Source organism: Jatropha curcas, chromosome 10 (genome assembly GCF_041381405.1).
Source record: "Jatropha curcas cultivar XTBG-Jc1 chromosome 10, XTBG_Jcur_1.0, whole genome shotgun sequence".
In the NCBI taxonomy this organism is placed as follows: domain Eukaryota; kingdom Viridiplantae; phylum Streptophyta; class Magnoliopsida; order Malpighiales; family Euphorbiaceae; genus Jatropha; species Jatropha curcas.
The window spans coordinates 25,362,686-25,386,989 of NC_143160.1; the positions used below are offsets into that span (position 1 = coordinate 25,362,686).

The 24,304-nt window shown below is 32.8% G+C and overlaps 3 protein-coding genes and 2 long non-coding RNA genes across 5 annotated transcripts; all 5 read left to right on the top strand.

Moving 5' to 3' along the window:
- Positions 1-1,395: 1,395 nt before the first annotated feature.
- Positions 1,396-2,749, top strand: LOC105643745 (protein DMR6-LIKE OXYGENASE 2). The gene is made up of 3 exons (XM_012228943.4): positions 1,396-1,896; positions 1,972-2,293; positions 2,372-2,749. Exons 1-3 carry the CDS (start codon positions 1,427-1,429, stop codon positions 2,612-2,614), a joined length of 1,035 nt encoding a protein of 344 aa, XP_012084333.1. The 5' UTR covers positions 1,396-1,426; the 3' UTR covers positions 2,615-2,749.
- Positions 2,750-14,429: 11,680 nt separating this feature from the next.
- LOC119371611 (uncharacterized) lies at positions 14,430-15,579 on the top strand. Its single transcript, XR_005179250.2, has 2 exons — positions 14,430-14,624; positions 15,350-15,579. It is a non-coding gene; the product is annotated as an uncharacterized LOC119371611 (long non-coding RNA).
- Positions 15,580-17,142: 1,563 nt separating this feature from the next.
- On the top strand, positions 17,143-19,157 carry LOC149493338 (uncharacterized). The gene is made up of 3 exons (XR_016318530.1): positions 17,143-17,327; positions 17,458-17,542; positions 18,949-19,157. It is a non-coding gene; the product is annotated as an uncharacterized LOC149493338 (long non-coding RNA).
- An 858-nt stretch (positions 19,158-20,015) lies between these two features.
- LOC149493339 (uncharacterized) lies at positions 20,016-20,501 on the top strand. The gene has a single exon (XM_089715468.1). The coding sequence runs from the start codon at positions 20,016-20,018 to the stop codon at positions 20,499-20,501; it is 486 nt and encodes a 161-aa protein (XP_089571594.1).
- A 48-nt stretch (positions 20,502-20,549) lies between these two features.
- LOC149493340 (uncharacterized) lies at positions 20,550-23,452 on the top strand. Its single transcript, XM_089715469.1, has 6 exons — positions 20,550-21,027; positions 21,253-21,606; positions 21,784-22,087; positions 22,352-22,625; positions 22,695-22,982; positions 23,408-23,452. Exons 1-6 carry the CDS (start codon positions 20,550-20,552, stop codon positions 23,450-23,452), a joined length of 1,743 nt encoding a protein of 580 aa, XP_089571595.1.
- Positions 23,453-24,304: the final 852 nt, after the last annotated feature.

Genomic DNA, 24,304 nt, shown 5'->3' on the forward strand with positions numbered 1-24,304 from the left:
TTTCAATGAGTAGGGTGTAAATGAGTCAAGCCGACTAGTCAGCTGCTCGCAAGCTGTTCGAGTTTAACTCGAAAAAAGTTTTAAAAATTTTGGCTCAAATCAAGTTTGAGCTAACTCATTAGCAAACAAGTCCAGCTCAAACCAAATAATGTTCAACTCGAAAGCTCATCAAGTCTTATCGAACTTTTATATATATATATATATATATATATAATATTTATTTTAAACGAGTCTCGAGCTTAAAATTTTTAGGCTCATCGAATTTTAAATCAAACTAAATTTTATCGAATCTAATTATATTCGGCTCAAAAAGCTCATCAAATTTTATCGATTATATATATATATATATAGAGAGAGAGAGAGAGAGAGAGCTAAGCTTGAATATAACATTTTCAAATTCATTGAACTTCAAACCAAATTAAATTTTATCAAAACGAGATTTGAGCGCTACAGGTTTAAAGTCATATTCATTTACACATTTTGCTCTAACAGCCAAAAGTGCAAGTAGGATGGTAGGAGGTCGGCAATGAAACAGCTTACGTGATTGATTGCGTCAGATATTAGCCGCTGAGGCCTAAATACTGACGTATACGCTATGACGTTACTCGAAGGAAAATAGTAACTACTCAAGTCATTATCATGTTAAATCAACGACTTAATAAAGAAAAAAAAAATTATAAAATAACATCAAATTTTCAGAGGCCGACGAAATCAGAATGACGATGAGTTCTTATGTCAGCAGGAGTTGTACTGAAATGGAAAAACAGCTTGACACCTGCAAAGGAGGAGTATATAGCTATAAAAAATTAGAACAAATAACAAGGAGTCATTAACAACACCTCAAGTTGAGAATTTGGAATAGAATTCTTTTTTTTATGAGAATAATTTCATTTTGATTTTTCTTAATTTTCTAATAATTTTATAAGAAAACTACTTCTTTGAATTCAAATGTTTTAGTGGTTGTTATCTTGTTTTTTAGTGTTATTAAAAATAATAAAAACAAATTATAATCCACAACATGAAAATAAACACTGTCTTTTAAAATTATAAATAATGGAGAGTACTTGTCCACACAGGTTCATCGTCATCAATGAAACAACCGGTGAAAATAAAATTTTTCTGTTAAAATGAAATATTTATGATTATACATCGAAAAAAAATGACAAAGGACAATTTTTTAAAAAAAATTTATTTCACTAATTTAGTAAATAGGTGGGGCCATACATTGGATATAGGTAATTAATAGAATTATATCTTTATTTTATTATCTTAATCAAAATGGTAAATGTTAATAGCTGTAGGACCAATCGGTGGGCAACCCATAATTAGGTGTCAAATTAAAAATATGATAATGCAATCAATTTTGAATTGCTATTAATAGGCGACTAGCCGAACGCTGATTTACTCATATCCAGTTGATTAAAAAATGACTTCCATTAAGCAACTGCTGGTTGACCTTGTATCCCCCGGTGCTAAACATATTCCTTCCAACTATATCCGTCCCTTATCCGACCGTCCAAATCTCTCCGACGTTCAGATATCCGACGGTTCTATTCCTCTTATAGATCTTGAGGGTATTAATGGCCCCAATCGCTCTCTTGTTATACAGCAAATTGGCGAAGCATGTCAGTGTGATGGTTTCTTTCAGGTGAAGAACCATGGATTGCCTGAGCATGCTGTCCATAAAATGTTGGAAACAGCCACAGAGTTCTTCAGATTACCGGAAAGTGAGAGATTGAAAAATTATTCAGACGATCCAACCAAAACCACCAGGCTGTCTACCAGTTTCAATGTAAAAACTGAAAAGGTCTCCAATTGGAGAGACTTCTTGAGACTCCATTGTTATCCTCTCCAAGATTATATCAAAGAATGGCCTTCCAATCCTCCATCCTTTAGGTGATTTACTGTTTTTTTTTTTCTTAGTTTTTTACACTATAGTAACATTTCTTGATAATTTAATTTGGTTTGCAGGAACAACGTGGCTGAATATTGCACGCGTGTGAGAGTGTTGGTGCTGACACTGCTTGAAGCCATATCGGAAAGCTTAGGCCTGGAAAGAGACTACATTGACAAGTCATTAAGCAAGCATGGACAGCACATGGCCATCAATTATTATCCTCCTTGTCCACAACCACAGCTCACTTATGGATTGCCTGGACATACTGACCCTAACTTAATCACCATTCTTCTTCAAGACCAGGTGCCTGGATTGCAGGTTCTCAGAAATGGCAAGTGGGTTGCTGTTAATCCCATTCCCAATACATTCATCGTCAACATTGGTGATCAAATGCAGGTAAATTATTTAATTAAATTAATTAATTTCAACTTAAAATTAAACCCAAAGCTTTTTCATTAATTAGTTTTACTTCAGGTAATTAGCAATGGTAGATACAAAAGCATACTCCACAGAGCAGTTGTCAACTGTGAAAAAGAGAGAATATCTATTCCAACCTTCTATTGTCCTTCACCTGATGCTTTAATAGGACCTGCTGAGGAGTTGGTTGACGCTCATCATCCTGCGGTCTATAAACATTTTACATACGCAGAATATTATGAGAAATTTTGGAACAGAGGACTTACAAAAGAATGCTGCTTGGACCTCTTCAAGACTTAGACTTTTTGATGTGTCTGCATATATATCTAATATATTTACTTTGGCTTGGGATAAGAACATGAAGTAGATTCAGGTTGAAGTTTGGTCATTGGTGTGTGATTTAATTAATAAAAATGGAACTCAAAAGCTCAGATATTTTTGGTATTGTGAAGGAAGTAAAAAAAACTGTTGAAAAGATAATGGTTTATCCAATTTCAACGTCTATACAGGAAAGGTTACTTTGCACAGATTGGATGGCTCATTTGGGAGAATGGATACCTTTCAATTTTCAATGCTAAAAAGTAAATTGAGTTCCCTAAAATCTTAGATTTTACAAGCAACAATAATTAAGTCATAGTACCTCAGTATCTGATATATTATATTTAACATATCTTAAATTATTAATTCTCATAAATATAGTTTATATACTTGTGTTGAGTTTTTTTTTTTTTTTTTTTTTTTTTTTTTAAATTGATAATTCATTAATAATGAATGTAAATTGAGTACATTATACTGTTCCTATAGCAATATAAATATAGAAAATTAAAAACTTTAATCTTTCGGGTAAAAATTAGTCTATTTTCAAATAAGACGACAAAAAAAATTTTTTGCAATATTGTCTCGAACATTCAATATATAAGTGGGAATGAGGAGGTGGAGCATTAAAATTGTTAAAAATAACGCCAATAAATGTACAGATTAACAAAAATATTTTTAAAGATTTTAATTTTATTGATTGAAAAAATAAATGTAATTTTATTTGATTGGTCATGTTAATTTCTTATTTGAATCTAAATTTTATTCGCTAAAAAATAAATAAATTAATTTGATTGATTATATTAGTTTCCTATTATATCTTAATTAAAATATATCTTAATTAGGAATTTTTATCTAGCTTTGATTTATATCTCCATTAATTAAATACTCTTATAATTTTTGAAAAATCTACGAAAAAGTTAGAAACTAAAAAAATGAGGCCAAATGCATACTTTGCCCCGTACTTGGATAAAAGAAAAAAAAACCTTGTGGCCAATGTATTCTTAAAATTTTTTAAAAGTGTATCTAATAAATCCCTTATCACATTAGTAATTAGATTTGAGAATGCACGTATCAAGAAGTGAGTGCAGGCTTCATAAAGCATCCCACATGGCATATGACCTATCTTTTTTTCACCTCTCTCTCTCTCTCTCTCTCTCTCTCTAGCGTGATTTTCATTTTTTTTTCTCTTCTTCCACTTTCAAGCTAGTTTAGGGTTCACAGATTAGGGATTTTTGTTTGGGTGGCGTAATGGACGGTCTTTTGTAATACATAATCCCTAATTGCTATTGTGGGTTGACGATTGTGCTTAAGGTGTTCTTTATATAAGCGAATCCTGGAAGGAGATTCTTTAGTTGTAGACATTACAGGGTTTGTTAATTTTAGGTTTTAATAAAATTAGGGTTTTTTTTTTTTTTTTTTTACTTGTTTTCTTCTGATGACAATGAAATATTATGCTGACCTGCTATTTGTAAATTTTTTGATTTGGGTTTAGAAAAGCGGAGCTTGCAATTTTTTCTAGTCGCTTGATCATCTAATGCCTGACCATGTGCAGCATGTCATTTTTAGGATTGCTGAGGAGAATTAAGGAGTTTGACTAGGAAAAGAAGAAGTACAAGTGCAAAATAATAAAGCTTGTTGTATTTGGTGTATTTGTTTTGTGTTTTTGTGTTGTTCTTAGATTTGCTTTGGGTGGTTGTAGCCGAGGTAGAGGTCAACAGTTGTATTTTGCAGAAGGTGTTAAAGCCTATTGTGGAAGTGTAATGTTAGGCATTCCACATTATGTATTAAGTAGTTGCAAATCTTGTAACTGTCTTTCTAAAATTCAATGAAAATGCCTAAAATTGTTTAAATTGACTGGATATATGTTTTTCTGTATTGTTGTATCCAAAAGCAATAGAAAATGAAGCAATACACAGCAATACACAATAAGACTGAAATTGACAAAAGACATTTATATTTGCATTCTAATTGTGCATTCTGATACAGACTTGCAAAAGAACAAAGAGGTCTGACAGTGTATATCATCTCATTGTTCATGACCAACATACCAAAAAGCAAAATGTTACCAAGGTCTTAACTTCCCAAATTACGTATTATCAGAATGATCAAAATGATAAAAACTAAATAATTTCAAGCTTCTAAAACAACAATTTAGGCATTTCCACTTTGTTGTGTAGGGTTGTTACTGCCTTGTGATTATTGATTGCTTTAATTTTCATAAAATACTTGAGCTTCTCTTGTTTGTTGCATGTGGAATTATCTTGTTGCTCTTTGCTAGTCTAACTGCCTTATTGTTGTTGCATTCTTTCCCTTCCATTTCAAGCCCGCTTTGAAACCAAGGTCCCCTATGACCACATCTAAACTCTTCAAGTTTGTTGGTTGTGTTATCGCTCTTGTAGGCACATTTAGTGGTGAATGAAATAAAACAAATTTCCAACAAACATGAATACCAAGCACGAAATGGTTTTGTAAAAAATGCAACATAGATTAGCCAAACATAAAAGTTAACTAAAATTTTGTAAGTCCAATGCTTTCATTGATGAAAACCCCCCATTCCAGAAGGTCTCCCTTGTCAACATATCTCTTTCTCCCAAGTGTAGGTGGTTGAACATTTGATGATGTTCTACCCCTTCCTCTGGCACTACCACTTGCATTACCTCTTCCCCTGCCAAGACCAACACTAGCATTACCACCTCCGTTGCCTACACCAGCATTATTATTACTACCTCTCCTTCCTACACCAGCACTATTATTACCAATTCCCCTGCTAACAAACCCTGTTACAATATGACCTCCCCTGACAACAACCGTAGCTGCAGTATGACCTCCCCTGCCAACACACCCAACTGCATTACCACTACCAAATCTCACACCACCATTAGCATTACCAAGCCCTAACAACACCAATCATTAGTATCATTCCCAGAATTACTACCTGCAGCATTATCCTCACCTATGAAACCAAAATTAGTCCCAGCCTCACCTAACGGAACATCTTCAACTTCCTTAGTACCAGGTGCACTTATTCTCCTCTTAAAGCTTCTAACCCTCTCTTGTAGAAATCAACTTCTCATTAACATCACTACCCTCATCAGACCCCACTCTTTCTCCATCTCCATCTCCCTCATAATCCTCATCTGAAGACGATGAGCTTTCTTCAACTTTAGTAGGGATATATTCAGCCTCACTCTCTCCTTCACTACTACTGTCACTAACACCCTTATTGGTATTATGTGAACCAGCTCCAAACTCTTGCCTAGATGTCCCTGCCACTTTTGCATCTTATACATCAGCCCTCTCAACAACTGATTCTTGCACATTTGCCCCTATCCCACTTGTCCATTACACATTAGCCCTTGTCCTACTTCCTTGTTACACATTAGCCCCTCCAATAGATTCCCCTTCCTTGTCATTATTCCTCTAATTTACACCCTCAATTAAATCAACACCTACTTCAACAACTTCAGCTAATTCAATACCATGCTCCACATAAACCTCTATGGTTCCACCATCAGGTATGAAGTTGAGGGCAAACATCACATCCTCATCATTGTATAAACTTGAAAACACCTCAGTCTCACCAGTAATGAACCATCTATGGTACACCTTGGCTATATTTTGGTACCCAAAATCTTCTGCTTTACCAACTAACTCAAAGTATGAGCACCTGTCTATGTCCACTTCCTCCTCTAGGAATTCAATGCCACCAATATACCTTACATGTGGTTCATAGACCATTGTGCCTCTATGAACCCATCTTATGTTTATCTGCTTCTCAACCATCCTAAATCAATAAATAAAAAAAGAGGATATCAAAACATAGAGTCTACCAAAAAATCAATAGCATATTTTGACAAATCAATAGAAACAATGTCAGCAAAAGAGAATAAATTCCTGAGCTATTGACTAATTTCTCAAAAAAACCTTAACCCATTCCTATTTTTTTCAAAAGAACCAAACTTTCCACTACTGCTTTCCGTTAGTTAACAAATCCCTAATTCCCATTCTAACTATTTAACCCCAAAAATCTCCACGCTCAATGAAACGAAAAATACAGAGGAAGAAATATATGTCTTTGGCAATATGAAAAAAAACTTCAGCCTTTATGCGATTACACCTTCTTTTTTCCGAGGTTACAGTTTAATCTCTTTCAAACGATAACTGAACAATATGGAAGATCCGTTTCCATGATATTTCAAAAAATAACAAAACCAATAATAATTTCATATTAGAGGGAAACAACTATAGACCTATGCATGGCAAAAAATTTTGCCATTTGTCTTTGTTTTTCCATGCAGGCGCGAGTGCAATTCACAAACTTCTCAGATTTAATGTCCAGAGTGGCAAATGATTTATTAAATATATAAATATATTTTTAAAAAAATTCAAGGATACGTTAAGTTATCCACGAACTACAAGAGGCCACAAGATCTTTTTAGCAAAGTACAAGGAGCAAAATATGCATTTGGCGAAAAAAATGATAAACAAAGATTTCCATATATAATTTTAGACTATCCGTAAAGAATCTTAATGTTATATTATAGGAATTTTAGAGCTACATTACATATATTAGAGGCGGGGCTAGGATCCCAAGGTTAGAGAAGAGACTCATATATAATTTTTTTTTAGTATAAGAAATTTAAAATAAACTAAATTATGTAATAAAAATCTACTACTTCCATTCATAATACAAAAAGGACAATCATATCATTCTTTTTTTAAAAAAATTAATAATTGTCCTCTAAGCGATTTCATATTTTTGAACCTGCTGAATAGCTAGCTCATTGTCAATGCTATTAGTTTTCTTTTAATGTTATATTTCAAGACTAGTCGTGATCCCGCACTTCTATGCGCGAGTATTTATAGACATATATTTTAATTTGTAAACTTAAAAAAAATTAGATAAGGGTTTGTTTCAAAATAAAAATAAGAAATAAAAATATCAATGCAATTTATTTACTAAAAATTATAAAAGTTGAGCGATTAATTTTTTTTATTCCTACCTCAACTTATTTCTTCTGACTTAAAAAAACAACATAGAATAATATATAATCTAAAAGAATTATGCACCCTGATTGTTTTTTAAAAAAACAAGAATGAAAAGTGAAAAATAGATACATCAAACTATTGTAAACAAATCTTAATTTTGAACTATAAATAAAATACCTATCGTATAATAAAATGGAATAAAAAATCAAAAATTAAGATATAGCTATGGATAATATATGTATCAATAATTTTTCAAATAGTACAGTTAATTTTAAAAGAAAACTATTAGATATAATTTTTTTAATATATGGATAATAAAATTAAATTTTAAATTATAAGATCAACATTTAAATATAAGTGATTAGGTATTTGAATTCTTTAATGCATTAAATTTTATTTTTTTTATTTAAATTAGTCTCTTAGAAATTTTTCACACAAATATTTATTTTTTAATTAATTTTTTTATGATTGGAGGGTACCTGTACTAATCTTATTGTGTGGGCTAAAGCTGCTGACTACACAACATTCACAGGAACTTGGCGCCAATTAATATCCATAAGTGCATATATGCATGTACTAATAAATATGTAAGTAGGGCTGCAAGAGAACCGTTAAGCCCTAATATAGAAGTAAAATGCATAGCCATGAAACATAATTACTGGTTGAGAACTATAAATATGCTAATTGTTGGTTGAAACATAATCCTCACATTTACAACCATAAATGTTTTTCTCTGTGTTTTCACCATTAAAGGATCAAACAATATCAGCTAAATTACATGATCAATTGGTCTAAAGGGAAATTTTCTGCAGTAAAATATTCTGGCTTTTCATCTGATTCCTCATCCATTTTGTGATACTGCTTTTTGTACCAACAAAGAACTCATATATATATATATGTGAAATATTTAAAAGCACTCACCATTACGTATCATTAAATAATAAAAAGTAATAAAGTCGTAAATCATGTAACAGAAAAAATTAAAACGCTCTCAATCCTGACATATGTACTTATAAAAATTGTGAAAAGATATAACATTACCTCAATTGAAGTAGAAGAGACGGCGATATATTTAAACTGAAGTTTTTTTTGTTACTTCTCCTATTCAAAATCTGAAAAACATATAAATAAATAAAGAAAGAAATTTTTAAAATTTATAGAAATAAAAGTCTGAAACTTAATTCCTATTCAAAATCTGAAACACATATAAACAAATAAAGAAAGAAATTTACAAAATTTATAAAAACAAAAGTCTGAAACTTAATTCTTGTTTTAGGGAAAGAAAAAGTCTAATGTTAAATAAAGAGATAGAAAAGGAGATAAATAAATTTTATTTTAAATTAGTTAAGTTTTAAATTATTGATTAGTTAGAGATTAAACTCAATCTTTTTTTAAAATAATAATTATCTCTAAATAATTATCTAAATAATTAATTAAAAAGCTATTAAAAATGAGAAAATTGTAAAAAAAGATAAAACGAAATTCTGAAAGAGGAGAGTGTCATGTCAACTTTTTGAAGATTTTTTTTACTTCAGGATTATATATATACTAATAGGTTATTATATTTTTTTATATCTTTTATTATGTTTTAGTAAGAGTTTAAATATGGGCAAAAAATATTAGCATTTTATTATTAATTAAAGAGCCCAAATTAATATTTATGGATCAAAACTAGACAAAACCAGAATTACTAATTTTTCATTATCATTTAATTAAACAGTCAACATCAATTTTTTTTTTATAAAGACAAGAAGCAAAACCAAAAGAGAACAGAAGCAATACGAAATAACTCTTAGAAATATCAACTCAAATTTTTTATATATTTAAAAATACACTGAAACTAATTTAAAGGGAGTCACAAATTATAAATATAACAATTTAAGGGGTTCACTTTGGGAAATATATTAATGGTTGCTTAGAAAAAATTCTAAAGTCAGGTTTCCGCCACTGTATATATTACTCACTCTGTCTCAAAATATAAGTCCTTCAAGGTTTTTGCACGAGAATTAATGAAGTAATTAATTCTCCTAATTATAATAAAATCAAGAGTAGTTTGACCAAATTACCTTTTATCTCAAAACTAAGGGTAATTTATAAAGATAATTATTGTATCTAATGTAAATAAGGGTAATATTAAAAAAATTATTTATTACTCTTTAAAATATCAAAATTGATATCTCGAGAGAGTATTTATTTATCAAAAATACTAATGATCCGAACCAAATGAACTTACTGCATTTAATATAGCTTAAAAAAGTCGACAATAGCCTTGGTTAATGTGAGGGAAATATTGGTTAAATTGGGTGAAAGTCATAGTTGCATTTAAAATTAAAGACAACTAACCAACTATAATTATAAAGCATTAATGGAATGAAAGTTGCATATATATATGGTTCTTGTTGAAAAGTGTGATACAAATGATAATATTTCATTGAAAAAAAAGATTTTGCATGGCTTGAAAAATAAAGTTAAAGGGGCTAAAGTCGAAAAATTAAAACTTGGATGTGTTTATAAATATCAAGTAATCAGTTGTGATAGGGCAAGAAAGGCAAAAGAGGAGAAGTCTAGTAAAAGAATCAATCGTCCAGCAAGGGTGAATGCTAGTCTAAAAGAAAATGAGCTTTGGTATGTTATACAATTCGTAGAAATTCAAAATCATGAATTAGACCTTTCCATGTCTAGGTTCGTGACTGCTTATAGAAATAGCTCACGTAGATGGAGAAATTTTCAATTGGCTATTTAAAACATGGCTTGAAGCAATGGGAGACATTCATTCCATTGCCATTATGACGATCAATATGAATAAGTACTTATGAATTCAAAATCTCATATTAGTCTATTTATCTCCATGTTATTATTGCCATAACCAATTTAATTAGATTTATAAATTAGGAGTTTATTGTAAAACTGTGTAAATGTTTTTCCTTTGGCATGTTTTATACAAATTACCTAAAAAAGTTGAACAACGTTGTTGACCACAATAATGCAGTGCTCGATTTTAAAAGTTTGGTGTATGGTAGAAATAATTGCGCGATTATGTCTTAGAAATAATTACGAATTTTGCTAGTATTATCTTTTTTTATATTAGTAATAATATTTTTTTTTTTGTATTTTTAGCATTTATGTATAAGTTATTCACTTAATCTGTGATTAGTTAAAATGATGATTTTTATATGTTTCAACTATCTAATAAATGTTTAATTGATTTAATTTTAAAAATTTAAAATATTCTATAGAATAATTTTTATAAGTTGAAGTATTTAATTGAAACAATTTTTTAAATTGAAGTATTTAATAGACTAAATTTAAAGTTAAAAGCGTCACAAAATTTTTCACGTAAAGTACATGGATGAATTTATGCGTTAAACCTTTTTTTTATCTCTCTTTCATCTTTTTTTGAGCTGCCACTACTCGGTCATCCCTCTTCATTTTATCTCTTTAGTTTTATTTTTACTTTTTAATTTCTAAAATAATTCTCAAATATGTGTCCCTTTGATATATATTTTGATTAAATATCTTAGATCTGTATGTTTTACGGTCTCTATTCTAAAAAGATAGTTTATCTTTTCTTTTTGATTTGTCTCAAAATACAGTCCATTTTCCTTTTTTGCATTATAATTTTTTTAAATTGTTTATTATACCCTTATTAAATTTTATCGTATTTTCAATAACTCTCATTAATACTCACTCATTATTCTAATATAACAATTGTTCATGTGTTATTTAAGAAAGACGTAATAAGAAAGTTATATGAATAAAATTGTCATTTAACTATAATAATTGCTGCTTTCTTAATCTCTGTGAAATAGAAAGTGTACTATCTTTTTGGAACGGAAGGAGTAATAGATTTTGAGTATATGTTGTCAGATCTATTTTTCTTTTACAAATTTTAAGTTTCGGTTAATTTTTTTAGATTATTATCGCTACTTTCACAGTGGTTTTGTTTGCATTAATTCATTATTTTGATAGTAGTAGGCCAAATATATAAATTCACCCCTTAATTTGATATTTTAATCTTATAACATCCTCGGTTTTTATTTTGAACACATTAAATACTTCAGTTTATAAAATTATATATAAATTTTCAACTTGTAAAATTATTTTATTAAACACTTCAATTTGTTAAATTAGATCAATTAGACACCTATTACATGGTTGAAAAATGTAAAAACTGTTATTCTAAAATTGTGATAATTACACATCAAATCAATATTTTATTTGTAACTGCCAAAAATTAGATTATTAAACACTTCAACTTATAAAATTAGATCAATTAGACAACTATTAGATTGTTGAAAAATATAAAAATTATTATTTTAAGAGCTGTGAAAATTATACATCAAATCAATATTTTATGTGTAAAAGCAAAAAATTTTAAGAAATTTTTATTGCTATTGTAGAATAGGTGTACACTGTTACCAAAATTCATAATTTTAGAGCACAATAGATCTCCCTTAAAGTTAAGGGTGTCACAAAATATAAGTAACAAAATTCATAAATGAATGTATGTATGTAGCTCCATTTTTTTATACATGAAAAGTCTAATAAATCGAAAAAAACATGTAGCCTATTTAGTAACAAGTAGCTCTCTTCTTTGAATAACATTTACCAATTGATGATAATTTTTATGGCAGTGAAGATTCAAACTCGAGACTTCTCACTCTCTAAATCTTCGACAAAATGTAAATAAATCAATCAGACCACATCCGAAACATTACATGGTGTATTTTCATCATGTTAATATATGTAAACTACATTTTCAGCCAACTTTATATGTAAAATGAGAAATAATAATGGGGCATTATTAATCCTAGCATGAATATAGAAACATGTGTAGTATATAATAATTAGGTTTATACTATAAATTATATGTGCATTTAACATACTATAAAGTTGAAGCCCATAGTACTTTTTTGTCAATTAAAATGGAAACATGTGAGAAAGGTGAAGTGTCACCGACATTATAAGCGTTTTTTAAATCTCAAACCACTTTTTCTTATTTTCTCCGAAGGTCTTTTACGGTTAGATTAACCAAGGTAGCAGTAAACAAGTGAGATCACAATTCACTTGTCCTTCTATAACTTCGTCTTCCTTTTTTTCTAAAAATATATATATATAAATTTAAAAAAGTAGAAAAATTAAGCATTATGATTTTCTATTTTTTTGCTTTAAATTTTTTTATTTGAAAAAAAAGAGAATGATTTCATTTCTAACAATTAAAAAATTTAGTAATGCAATACGTTTAATTCATATATATGACAAGATTTTAATTGCCACTAATGGCTAAGGTTTCATTTATTATTTCGATTATAAAAAATAATATACTTTTGAAGGAAAATAACATAACATATTAGGACAACTTTGTCTATATATTAGAAATTGCCATTATTATTATTATTATTCTTACATTATTATTTTAAAGTAAAAAAAAAAAAAAAAGAAAAGAAAAGAAAAGAAAAGAAAACATACAGGCCAAAAGAAGGAAAAAACAAAGAGAGATAAATAGCTGTAGCGCCGGTCCTCAAGGGGAAAGGCTCTAAAGACAGTTTTGCGACAAATGAACACCGTTTATTTTTAAGGCGGGAGATTGGAAGGTTTATGGACCGTTGGATTAAAATGATTTTTTGAGAGAGTGGGGTCCAATATAATGAAAGTTAGTTGACCATTTAATCATCGAGTGAGAAATTGTCGTTTTATATGCGTTAAGAAGTCGTTTTCATTGTACTGTGAGTGTTTTATTCTCGCTTTATGGCGACATGGGAATATGGTGTTTTTTAGCGTGTTGATGTGATGCTGTAACCTCGTGTTTCATGGAGTTTGGTGTAACTAAGGTTAAATCGTATACGTGGAAGCAACAGGAAAATTAGCCAATTTTAGGTCATGCTTTTCTTTTTTAGATAGTGGGCCAACCACCTCAACAGGAAAATATAATTTTCTCAAAATAAATTTAGTTACAAGGATCATGTGATATGTTATCCTACATAAAAGAACATTATATTGTGGTAAAGTGGAATGGCTGCCAAGCTTCACATAAAACATGAGATTTGTCTCTTTTATAAACTTGCTTCAGGTAATAAAATGAACTACAATAAACAAACACTACTTTTTCCCCACTTTTATTTGCTTGAGCATTGATATGTTTGAGACTAATTGGAAGAATTTTATTTGTAAGCATAATCTATAGAGTAATGATTATCTTGCAAAATTATACTCGAGAGGCATATTTGGGCACCAATTTATCTTAATCGATGGTTATAGACTAGAATGTGTTGGGATTATAACTTATTCTGAGTGGAGTCCACGGAAAAATGCTCCAATAATTACTTATTGGATATTGATAATCGAATCCACCAGAAACAATAATCATGGTAAAAATTAAATAATTACCGTAAATGCCAGATGAAAAATAAGGACACCGAGATTTACGTGGTTCACCCTTCAACTGTTATGGCTACATCCACGGGACAAAAAACTTTGAATAATTCTTCCACTAAAAATAGTAGGTATAAAAGAGATTACAAAAATAGTGGTACTCTAAGTGTTTCTCAAAAACACCTTAAAAATTATAATCCTCACTATTTTCTCTCTTTTCCAATTTTAGGAACCCTTTCCTAAAATTCTATACACTTTATGTTTTTGTACATTTTGGTTGAGGAAACTAGGAGAAGGGGACGAGTAATTAACGCGTCCACATACTGACGCGTTAATTAAGGCGTCCATCCTCCCTAATTTTTTCTTCATTCAAACATGTGTGGGTCCTTTTTTCTTTGACCAACAAAAAAAAACGTGTTTGTTGTTTTTTTCTTTTTCAAATGTACGTGGGTCCCATACGTGGGAGGGACCCCACAATAGAATGCTATTAACATAAAGAAGTAAAAAGCATGCATGCTTTCTTTGATGGTTATGTGGATTCCAGGAGCACTTTAAAACAGTTTGTTGAACAATATGAGCTAGCCATGTGAGACAAAAGTGAGAAGGAATTTCACGTTGAAGATAAATCAAGGTACACAATCATAAGATGTTAATCTAAATTTAAATTTGAGGAACAATTCCAAAAGCATTCATTAATTGAATATTCAAGAAAGTCCAAGCTGAGATATATCATGTTATATATTGTCATATCGTTCATCTTGTTCTGAGGAGGAAACAAATCAAGATGAACCAGGTGTGGATACTTTTAAGGTCATGAGAGGTCATTATTGCATAATTGATATTTGAAAGAATTTGTCTATGATGTTCAATATAGGAGGAATGAAAATATTTAAATTGTAATTGCAGGAAGTTTAAGTCAAAACAAATATTGTGTTGCCATATATTTAAAGTTATGGTTGTCACAGACATTCAATATGTGAACAAGAATTGTTTAGTTAGAAGGTGGAGAAAAGATGTATATTATGTAGCTATAATAAGATATTTCTTGATAATGCCTATCCACAAATAAAGGACGAGTGTAAGAAGTTCAAGAACATGGAGTAGTCATTTGTAGCAGTTGCAGAATTGGCATTTGTCAATGAATAAATATAGGTCCTATAGAGAAGTGTATCAACGGGAGAGGAAGTAGAAATCGTAGAAGAGGAAGGCATGAAGGAATGATTGAGAGAAATGATGTTTAGGTGCACATAAAATAAAATTATACTTTGCTATTTTAAATATTTTTCAATTTGAGAATATTAATTCTTTTGATATGTATTATTGCTCATTGTCGTAAATTTTTTTCTTTGAATGTAGGATGGAGAACAACATATTCATAATGCAATTCAAAATGAAGCTGAAAATGAAATTATTAAATGTCAATTAGATGAAAACAACAATTTCAGTCAACGTACCAGTGGGATTAATTTTGACTTGAATGAAGAGTACATATCATTGGATTAGCTCATTTGATATGTAATCTTTTGAATTTTAATTGTAATGAATCTTATGTTGCTTGGATTTATGAATTGTTGGTGTATTTGATATTTGAAAGATATCCAAGTTCCTTAGATAATCTCATTAATATTTTACCAATAAAGCATGTGCTTTCAAAAATATTGATAGATTACTCGAAGGTTTGAACTCACTTGGCATAGCTAATAAGAGTACATCATGATTACTTAGAGGCTTCGTGTTATTTCTTCATTACGATGGTTTTAAAAATGCTATCTGAACCTTATATGTGGACTACTTAGCTTGGTTTTGAACATAGGGTTAATTGAAGGTCAAAAAGGTACTCACGAATTAATAGTAAAAGAAAGAGAGAACTTAATATCCTACACATCTTAAACAACTATATAACATCCTTCATTTTTATCTTGTCAATTACGAGACGACTAATGTTTACAACTGTTTTGCAATGATATTGCATTAAGAATCCTTGACATCTTTTTACAGTAAGATATTTTAAAAGATGGAAATGGTCATTCTCAACTATGTTACATCATAACTCACGTGACAATTTGATTTAAATATTAAATAATTTTAACATCAATTGGTACTTGTATGACTTGTTAAATATTATAAATTACTTGTATACTTTTAGAATAGTTTCAAATTGTATTTATAATAAAAATAAATAAATAAATTATTCTATTTAAATATAGCCCTACAAATATATGAGGAAACGTCTTATTACGAAACAAAAAAAATGGGGCTATTTAAATATCATCAAAACAAAATATATTATTATTGAATCACTCCTATAATACCATAAGCAAAATATTTCCAATATGCCTTCTAGAGAATTTCCATAGTCTCGCACTTGATTGATGCTAAAAATATTTTCATGTCCACCTGTGTAAATGTGCACTCATTTGATTCATTCACTTCATAAAAGCAAACAAAATCAACCTGTCGACTCTCCAACTTGGCTAAATAATGAGCAATACCACCTCGCATGACATGGCTGACACAATAACCATATCGAACCTTGAATGTTGTGGCTGACACAATAACCATATCCTTTTCATCCCAATTTTTTAAATAACTGTATCGATTAGGAGGTACTATAATAAAATTTTTTTTTAAGTAATTAAACAATTTTCATCCATAACTATATTGAAAGAAAAACCTTGGGATAATGTAACGCCCCATTTTTTTCCTGTGTTTTAATAGTAGTTTACCGGTCTGTGAATAGTACCACCGGTCTGGAAGTTGGTATTCTTTTTGGTCCGAAAAATTACTATTTATGTTTTATATTTTATTTAACATTTTTGGAGCATGTATGCATGGTTTTTATGGGTAGAAAGTAAGTAAGGAATATTTTTGGAGAATTTAGATACTTAGTGAATAGTGAATTATGGTGTTATATTAAGTAAGGAAATTTGAGCAATTATTTTTTTTATGAAGGAAAATTGAGGAATTATTTTCATGGAATAAATTAGAGACTTTTGTGGAGATAAATAATATTTTGAAGGAATTTAATTGGAGAATATTTGGAGAGAAGACCAAAATACCCTCCAATTTGGAGAAAAGACCAAAATACCCCCTTAGTTGCTTTAATAAAACAACTATCAATTATTGAGCACCAACTTTTGCCTTCTTCTTCTCCATACACGTTTCCTTCTTCTCCTTCTTCTTCTTCTTCTTCTTCTTCTTCTTCTTCTTCAATTCCTACTTAGTAAACACCCATCCAACTTGATTTAAGGCATAAATCTTAGAGAGTGAAGCTAGAGAAGTAATCTTTGGTGACTAATTTCAAGGAATTTGGTAATTTTCCTACTTGGGTCAAGTAAGTGATTTTATGATAAGTGAATTATTTTTGGATTTAGAGTTGTCTTTTAGCATATACATGCTTAACCATGCTCCAATTACTTCTTTTCTTTGTTTTCTTTGTTTGATTTTGAGTTTCTTCCATGTAGAGGGTGGAGAGCCTTCTAATAAGGATAAAGGCAAGACCAAAGCTTGAGAAGCTTTGATTAAAGCTTGTTAAAGCTTGTTTTGAAGGTTAATGTTCATAAACACACTTACCTTACTCAAATTTTGATTTTGTGCCTTTATGCTATTATGTGTATATTTTGAGATTTTGTATGAAATGATTGGTTTGTTGAATTTTGGTTGCCATTACATGCTCTTGGATGATGTTTGATGAGTATTTATGTTGTGGTAGACATTTCTACCTTGTATCTTTGTGGTTCATGTTCCTTTCATGGCTCAAGTAAACTGAATTTGGGAAAAACGAGATTTTGAGTGAGATTTAGGACCATTTTTCGGTCCTTTCTAGTTTCCATTTGTGTCTGAGTCCTTCATAAAAGTTGTAGGTCTATCTCTTAGCTTTCCAACCCATCCTCTTGTGTCCAATTTGGAGATATATAACTCAACTTATGGCTAAAACACCCAAACTGACTCTGTTTGTGTCGGGCCACATGCATCACTGACATTAGTGCCCATTTTGACCACTATAATGACAAGATTAGGTTCTGAGTTCTTCATAAAAGTTGTTGCCCTGTGTCTTGAGAATTCTCTCGTTCTGGATTGGTTTAATTTGAGTGTGGGGTTTAGTAGGAATTCAAGAAAAAATGGACTTGGTTTTGCTGAATCAGGTCTGGTCTGTCAGTCTGTGTTCCTAGCTTTGTTTTGTTATCTTCCATATTGATCTGGGCTGTGATCCCTTCATAACATTTGTAGGATTTTGTCTTAGCTTTCTAACGACTCTAATTTCATTTAATTTGGAGACCCATAGCTCCGGTTATGTTTTAAAAACACAGCAAAGGTCCATGTTATTTTTATGCTGGAAATTTTCTATGTTAAGTCATTTTGTTTAAGTATGAGAATTTTTATGAATTACTTAAGTTTAAATTAAGTTTTTATTATGAGAAGACTAAAGAAAATGAATTTTATGAGAAATGTTTTTGGGCTCTAATATACTTGGTGTGAATTTGATGCATGATTTGATTTTATTATGTATGATGAGCATGCTCGGCATTTGATGCCATTATGATAAGAAGCTATGATCATATGCTAGGCACGTGGGTGTCTTATGTTAGGGCGGACGCGCTCTATATGTTATGAAAAGGTTGGCGACCTAAGGCCATTATGAATAAGCTATGAAAACTTATCTGCTTCTTTTTCTCCTAAGTGTATGTGAGCCCTTATACAATATTTTTAAGGAAGTGAAATAAATGAGATCACATTATGTTAATAACTCTTAATTTACCACAACTTATTTATGATATCAAATGAATTTCTGAAGCATGATGTGTTGGTGTGCATATGTACTGCATGTTCAAATTTAATGATTTTATGTATATAAATGATTGTTTTTAAGTATGTTGTCATCACAACATTAGTTTGTTGTGTTTTATGAGCACCACTGAGTTTTATACTCAGCGCGTTGATTTTATCATGCGCAGGTTGGAGATTGTGCTTGCTGTTTAAAGACCTGAAGAGTAGCATCAGAGTTGAAGAGATCTTTTGGTAGTTGATTAGTATTTTATGTAACTAAAAATTTTGGCATGTATAACGATTACATTTTTGGAGACTGTATTATTTCATTTATAACTTAAGCATGTTATTGTAAATTATTTTGGTGTATATATATTGGGAGATAAACTTGGACTTATTTAATGGTTAGAACATTAGAAGTTGATATATTTAAATGAATGTATTGAAGTGATGAATATTATAATGTTATTGATGAACTATGGAGTTATGAAATTATAGAAGTGCTATTGTGTTGTTATTGGAGTTTGATGGGGTTTGGAGTTTGAATTTGGGAGTGCTTTGTATTCATATGTTTGGCAACTTCTATTTTTAGAGGAAACTCTTGAAGTTTTTCTGTAGGATTCTCCCAAATCATTTTCAAAACAGAATACTATTACTTGTAAACTTGTGAATACTAAGTCACTTTTAATTCATAATATGATTATTTGATTTATATGTAGGTTAGGACGGTGCCTCCGGCACCGAATGTGGCATCCACCGTCGGGTCTTTTGGGATCGGGCGGCGGGTGTTACATTTAGTGGTATCAGAGCATAGGTTTAGGCGATTCTCGGACTATATGCATATATAGGCATTTATCTATTTTGAAGTGAGAGTATCAGTAATTTAAGTTAAATACATGCCATATTGATTTGGTTTGGAACTTCTCTCTGATGCGAACCTTTTGGTCTTTGTAGGAGTTGAGTGATGTCTCAACATCTATCAGATGAGGAGGTGGATAGTTATGTCCCTCCTATTGGTGGTATTCCTATTGGTGATGCCACTAGTGGTGCTGTGGGTTCTGATGCAGAGCACGCCTCGAGGGTGGGGCAAGCTGCTGTAGGTCCTGCTGGGCCTAATCAGGATACATTTGTTCAGCAGTTAGTTGCTGCTTTGAGGCAGGCAGCAGGAGCTGTTCCCCAGGCTCCGGTTGCTCCAGCCCCTGTTCCAGTTCGTCCCCCTATTGAGAAACTGAGGAAATATGGAGCTGTTGAGTTTATGGGTAGAAAGGATGATGTGGCTTCTGCAGCAGAGTATTGGCTCCAGTCTGTGGAGAGGATATTGGAGCAGATGCAGCACTCACCTGTAGACAGTTTGGTTTGTGCCACTTCCTTATTGAGAGAGGAAGCTTACCAGTGGTGGGATACTGTATCACGGACAGTTAGTGCTGAGCAGAGGACTTGGGACTTCTTTCTTTCTGAGTTCAGACAGAAATATATTAGGGAGCTTTACATTGACCAACGTAAAGCAGAGTTTTTAGCATTAAAACAGGGCAGAATGTCTGTGGCTGAATATGAGAGAGAGTTCATCCGGTTGAGCAGGTATGCTACTGAGATGATTCCTACTGAGTCTGATAGATGCAAGCGCTTCAGGAAAGGCTTGCATGATGAATATCGCATGCATCTAGTTGCTCATCCTCATACATCATTGTCTTCCCTAGTGAAGGCAGCTTTAGAGCTTCAGGAAGTGAGGAATGAGCAGTAAGTTAGGAGGCAACGGAGTCAGCAGGGTCAATAAAAGAGGGTTCAGGGTATGGTATCTGGACAGACTTCTGGGGCTCAGTCTAGTAGTAAGAGGCACAGGGGTCCATCACAGACCTGGTCTAGACCGATTCAGAGACATGGACAGGGTACTCATGGCAGAGTAGCTCCACAGACCACATCTGTTGCTAGTGGTGGAGGTGCTACATGGATTGATATTCCGCCATGTCCTCAGTGTGGAAAGAAGCATCCCGGGGTTTATAGGAGATTTTCTGGGGCATGCTTTCGATGTGGGTCTACAGAGCATTTGCTTCGAGACTGCCCTATGACTTTGGCTAGTGCAGCTCCTCAGGTAGGGAAGTCGGCTCCTTATGTTTTGAGAGGCAGAGGCAGAGGCCATGGTGATACAAGAGGCACTGGGAGTCAGAGGCCAGTTTCAGAGACAGTGGAAAAACTTGAGTCCAGAGCACCTGCTAGAGCGTATGCTATCCGGACTAGGGAGGAGCAGGATGCCCCAGACGTTATCATTGGTACATTCTCTCTCTTTGATATTTCTGTATATGCTTTGATTGATCCTGACTCTACTCATTCATATTTAGGCATACATGTGGGTAGATTGGGTAATATGCATGCTGATATGTTAGAGCATAGTATTGAGGTTACTAATCCCTTAGGTCATAGTGTCGTAGTTAATCGGGTGTATAGAGATTGTCCATTGGTAATCTATGGCCATGTGTTTCTGGGAGATCTAATAGAGTTGCCTTTCCGGGAGTTTGATGTGATCTTGGGTATGGATTGGTTATCTAGACATGGAGTTATGATTGATTGTAGACTTAAGAGGATTACACTCCAGACTTCATCTGGTGAGGAGATTGTAGTTGTGGGTGAGAGGTCGGATTACCTCTCTAATGTTATTTCTGCTTCTACTGCTAGAAGATTGATCCAGCATGGTTGTGAGGCCTACTTAGCCTGTGTACTTGCTCCAGAGTCAGAATCTCCTAGTGTCCATGATATACCCACAGTATGTGATTTTCCGGATGTGTTTCCAGAGGAGTTGCCTGGTTTACCTCCTGAGAGAGAGGTTGAATTTGGTATTGAGGTTATGCCTGGTACTGCACCGATATCCATTGCTCCATATCGGATGGCGCCTGCTGAGTTGAAAGAGTTGAAGATACAGATTCAGGAATTGCGTCCTAGTGTATCTCCGTGGGGTGCTCCAGTATTGTTTGTAAAGAAGAAGGATGGATCCCTTAGATTGTGTATTGATTACAGACAACTTAACAAAGTTACTGTGAAGAATCGGTATCCATTGCCTCGGATAGATGATTTGTTTGATCAGTTGAGAGGAGCTAGTGTATTCTCGAAGATAGATCTGAGATCAGGTTATCATCAGCTAAGGGTGAAGGCATCAGATGTACCTAAGACTGCTTTCAGGACACGCTACGGTCACTATGAGTTCTTGGTAATGCCGTTTGGTTTGACTAACGCTCCTGCAGTGTTCATGGATTTGATGAACCGGATCTTTCATCCTTATTTAGATCAGTTTGTGGTTGTGTTCATCGATGACATCTTGGTATATTCTCGGACTAGAGAGGATCATGATCACCATTTGAGAATTGTACTTCAGATATTGAGAGAGAGACAGTTGTATGCTAAGCTGAGTAAGTGTGAATTCTGGTTGTCTGAGATTGCTTTCTTGGGTCACATTATTTCTGTTGAGGGTATTAGAGTTGATCCGAAGAAGATAGAGGCAGTGCTTGAATGGAAGCCACCTAAGAATGTGACAGAGATTCGGAGTTTCTTAGGATTGGCTGGTTATTATAGAAGATTTGTCAAGGGATTTTCTCTCATTGCGGCTCCTTTGACTAGGCTTCTTAAAAAAGATGTCAGATTCGAGTGGAATGATAAATGTCAGAATAGTTTTGCGAAGCTTAAGATGATGCTTACTGAGGCTCCAGTGTTGACACAGCCAGTTTCGGGTAAACCGTATGATGTGTATAGTGATGCTTCATATAATGGATTGGGTTGTGTGCTTATGCAGGAGGGCAAGGTAGTTGCTTATGCTTCTAGACAGCTTAAACCACACGAGAAGAACTACGCTACGCATGATTTGGAGTTAGCAGCTATAGTCTTCGCTTTGAAGATTTGGAGGCATTACTTGTATGGTGAGAAATGTCATCTGTATACGGATCATAAGAGTCTCAAGTATCTGCTTACTCAAAAGGAGCTTAATCTGAGACAGCGCAGATGGTTAGAGCTACTTAAGGACTATGACTTCACCATTGATTACCATTCGGGTAAAGCTAATGTGGTAGCAGATGCACTTAGTAGGAAGTCCTTGGTTGCTTTACGTGCTATGAATACGCGATTATCTATAGCTAGTAATGGTGCACTCGTGGCAGAGCTTATGATTAGACCTAGTCTACTTCAGCAGATTCGAGATGCACAGAAGGATGATGAGACAATTGCCTTATGGAAAGACCTAGTCAGAGATGGAAGGAAAAAGAGATTTATGATTAAAGATGACGGCTGCTTGTACTTTGGGGATCGGATTTGTGTGCCTAAAATTTCAGAGCTGAGGAAGAGTATCTTAAAGGAAGCTCATAGTAGTCCTTATGCTATGCATCCTGGCAGTAATAAGATGTATCAGGATTTGAAATCACAGTATTGGTGGCCGGCGATGAAGAGGGATATCACAGATTATGCGTCGAGGTGTTTGACGTGCCAGCAAGTGAAAGCAGAGCGTCAATTTCCTTCTAGTTTGTTACACCCTACTTCTATTCCAGAGTGGAAATGGGATAAGGTTACTATGGATTTTGTGACTGGATTGCCTTTAACTCCTAAAAAGAAAGATGCTGTATGGGTAATAGTTGACAGATTAACTAAGTCAGCACACTTTCTTCCTGTTAGGACCGACTTCACCATGGAGCAATATGCATAGCTGTAAATAGATGAGATAGTGAGATTACATGGGGTTCCTTCTTCCATCATTTCAGATAGAGATCCGAGATTTACTTCTAGATTTTGGAAGAAGCTACATGAGGCCTTGGGTACTAAGCTGAATTTCAGCACAGCTTTTCATCCTCAGACAGATGGTCAGTCAGAGCGGGTTATTCAGATTTTGGAGGATATGTTAAGAGCTTGTGCTATTGAGTTTGAGGGCAGTTGGGAGAAGTACATTCGACTTGTAGAATTTGCCTACAATAACAGTTATCAGTCGAGTATTCAGATGGCCCCTTTTGAAGCACTATATGGTAGGAGATGTAGGACTCCACTGTGTTGGTCAGAATTGAGTGAGGGCAAGATGGTAGGTCCAGATTTGATTCGGGATACAGAGGAAAAGGTCAGAATTATCAGAGATAGATTGAAAGCAGCTTCAGATCGTCAGAAATCTTATGCGGATTTGAAGAGGAAGGATATAGAGTATGCAGTGGGAGATAAGGTTTTCCTTAAGGTATCTCCGTGGAAAAAGATATTGCGATTTGGAAGAAAGGGTAAGTTTAGTCCTAGGTTCATTGGTCCATATGAGATCATTGAGCGTGTGGGTCCATTAGCCTATAGACTAGCTTTACCACCAGACCTGGATAGGATACATAATGTTTTCCACGTATCTATGTTGAGGAGGTATCGGTCCGACCCATCACATGTAATATCAGTGGAATCTGTGACTATAGAGCCAGATTTAACTTATGAGGAAGAGCCAGTGAGGATAATTGCTAGGGAAATTAAAGAACTAAGGAATAAGAGAATTCCATTGGTAAAGGTTTTTTGGAGAAACCATAAGACCGAAGAAGCTACCTGGGAAAG

Bases quoted from the DNA above. Each gene is read 5' to 3' on its own strand.
- LOC105643745 (XM_012228943.4), top strand. From the start codon at position 1,427: ATGACTTCCATTAAGCAACTGCTGGTTGACCTTGTATCCCCCGGTGCT. The intron at 1,897-1,971 runs GTGATTTACTGT...TTTGGTTTGCAG, and splicing joins TCCAATCCTCCATCCTTTAG to GAACAACGTGGCTGAATATT. The intron at 2,294-2,371 runs GTAAATTATTTA...GTTTTACTTCAG, and splicing joins ACATTGGTGATCAAATGCAG to GTAATTAGCAATGGTAGATA.
- LOC149493340 (XM_089715469.1), top strand. From the start codon at position 20,550: ATGGTATCTGGACAGACTTCTGGGGCTCAGTCTAGTAGTAAGAGGCAC. The intron at 21,607-21,783 runs GTACTGCACCGA...AACTTAACAAAG, and splicing joins TGGTATTGAGGTTATGCCTG to TTACTGTGAAGAATCGGTAT. The intron at 22,983-23,407 runs GTCAGAGATGGA...TCTTCCTGTTAG, and splicing joins TTGCCTTATGGAAAGACCTA to GACCGACTTCACCATGGAGC.
- LOC149493339 (XM_089715468.1), top strand. From the start codon at position 20,016: ATGGGTAGAAAGGATGATGTGGCTTCTGCAGCAGAGTATTGGCTCCAG.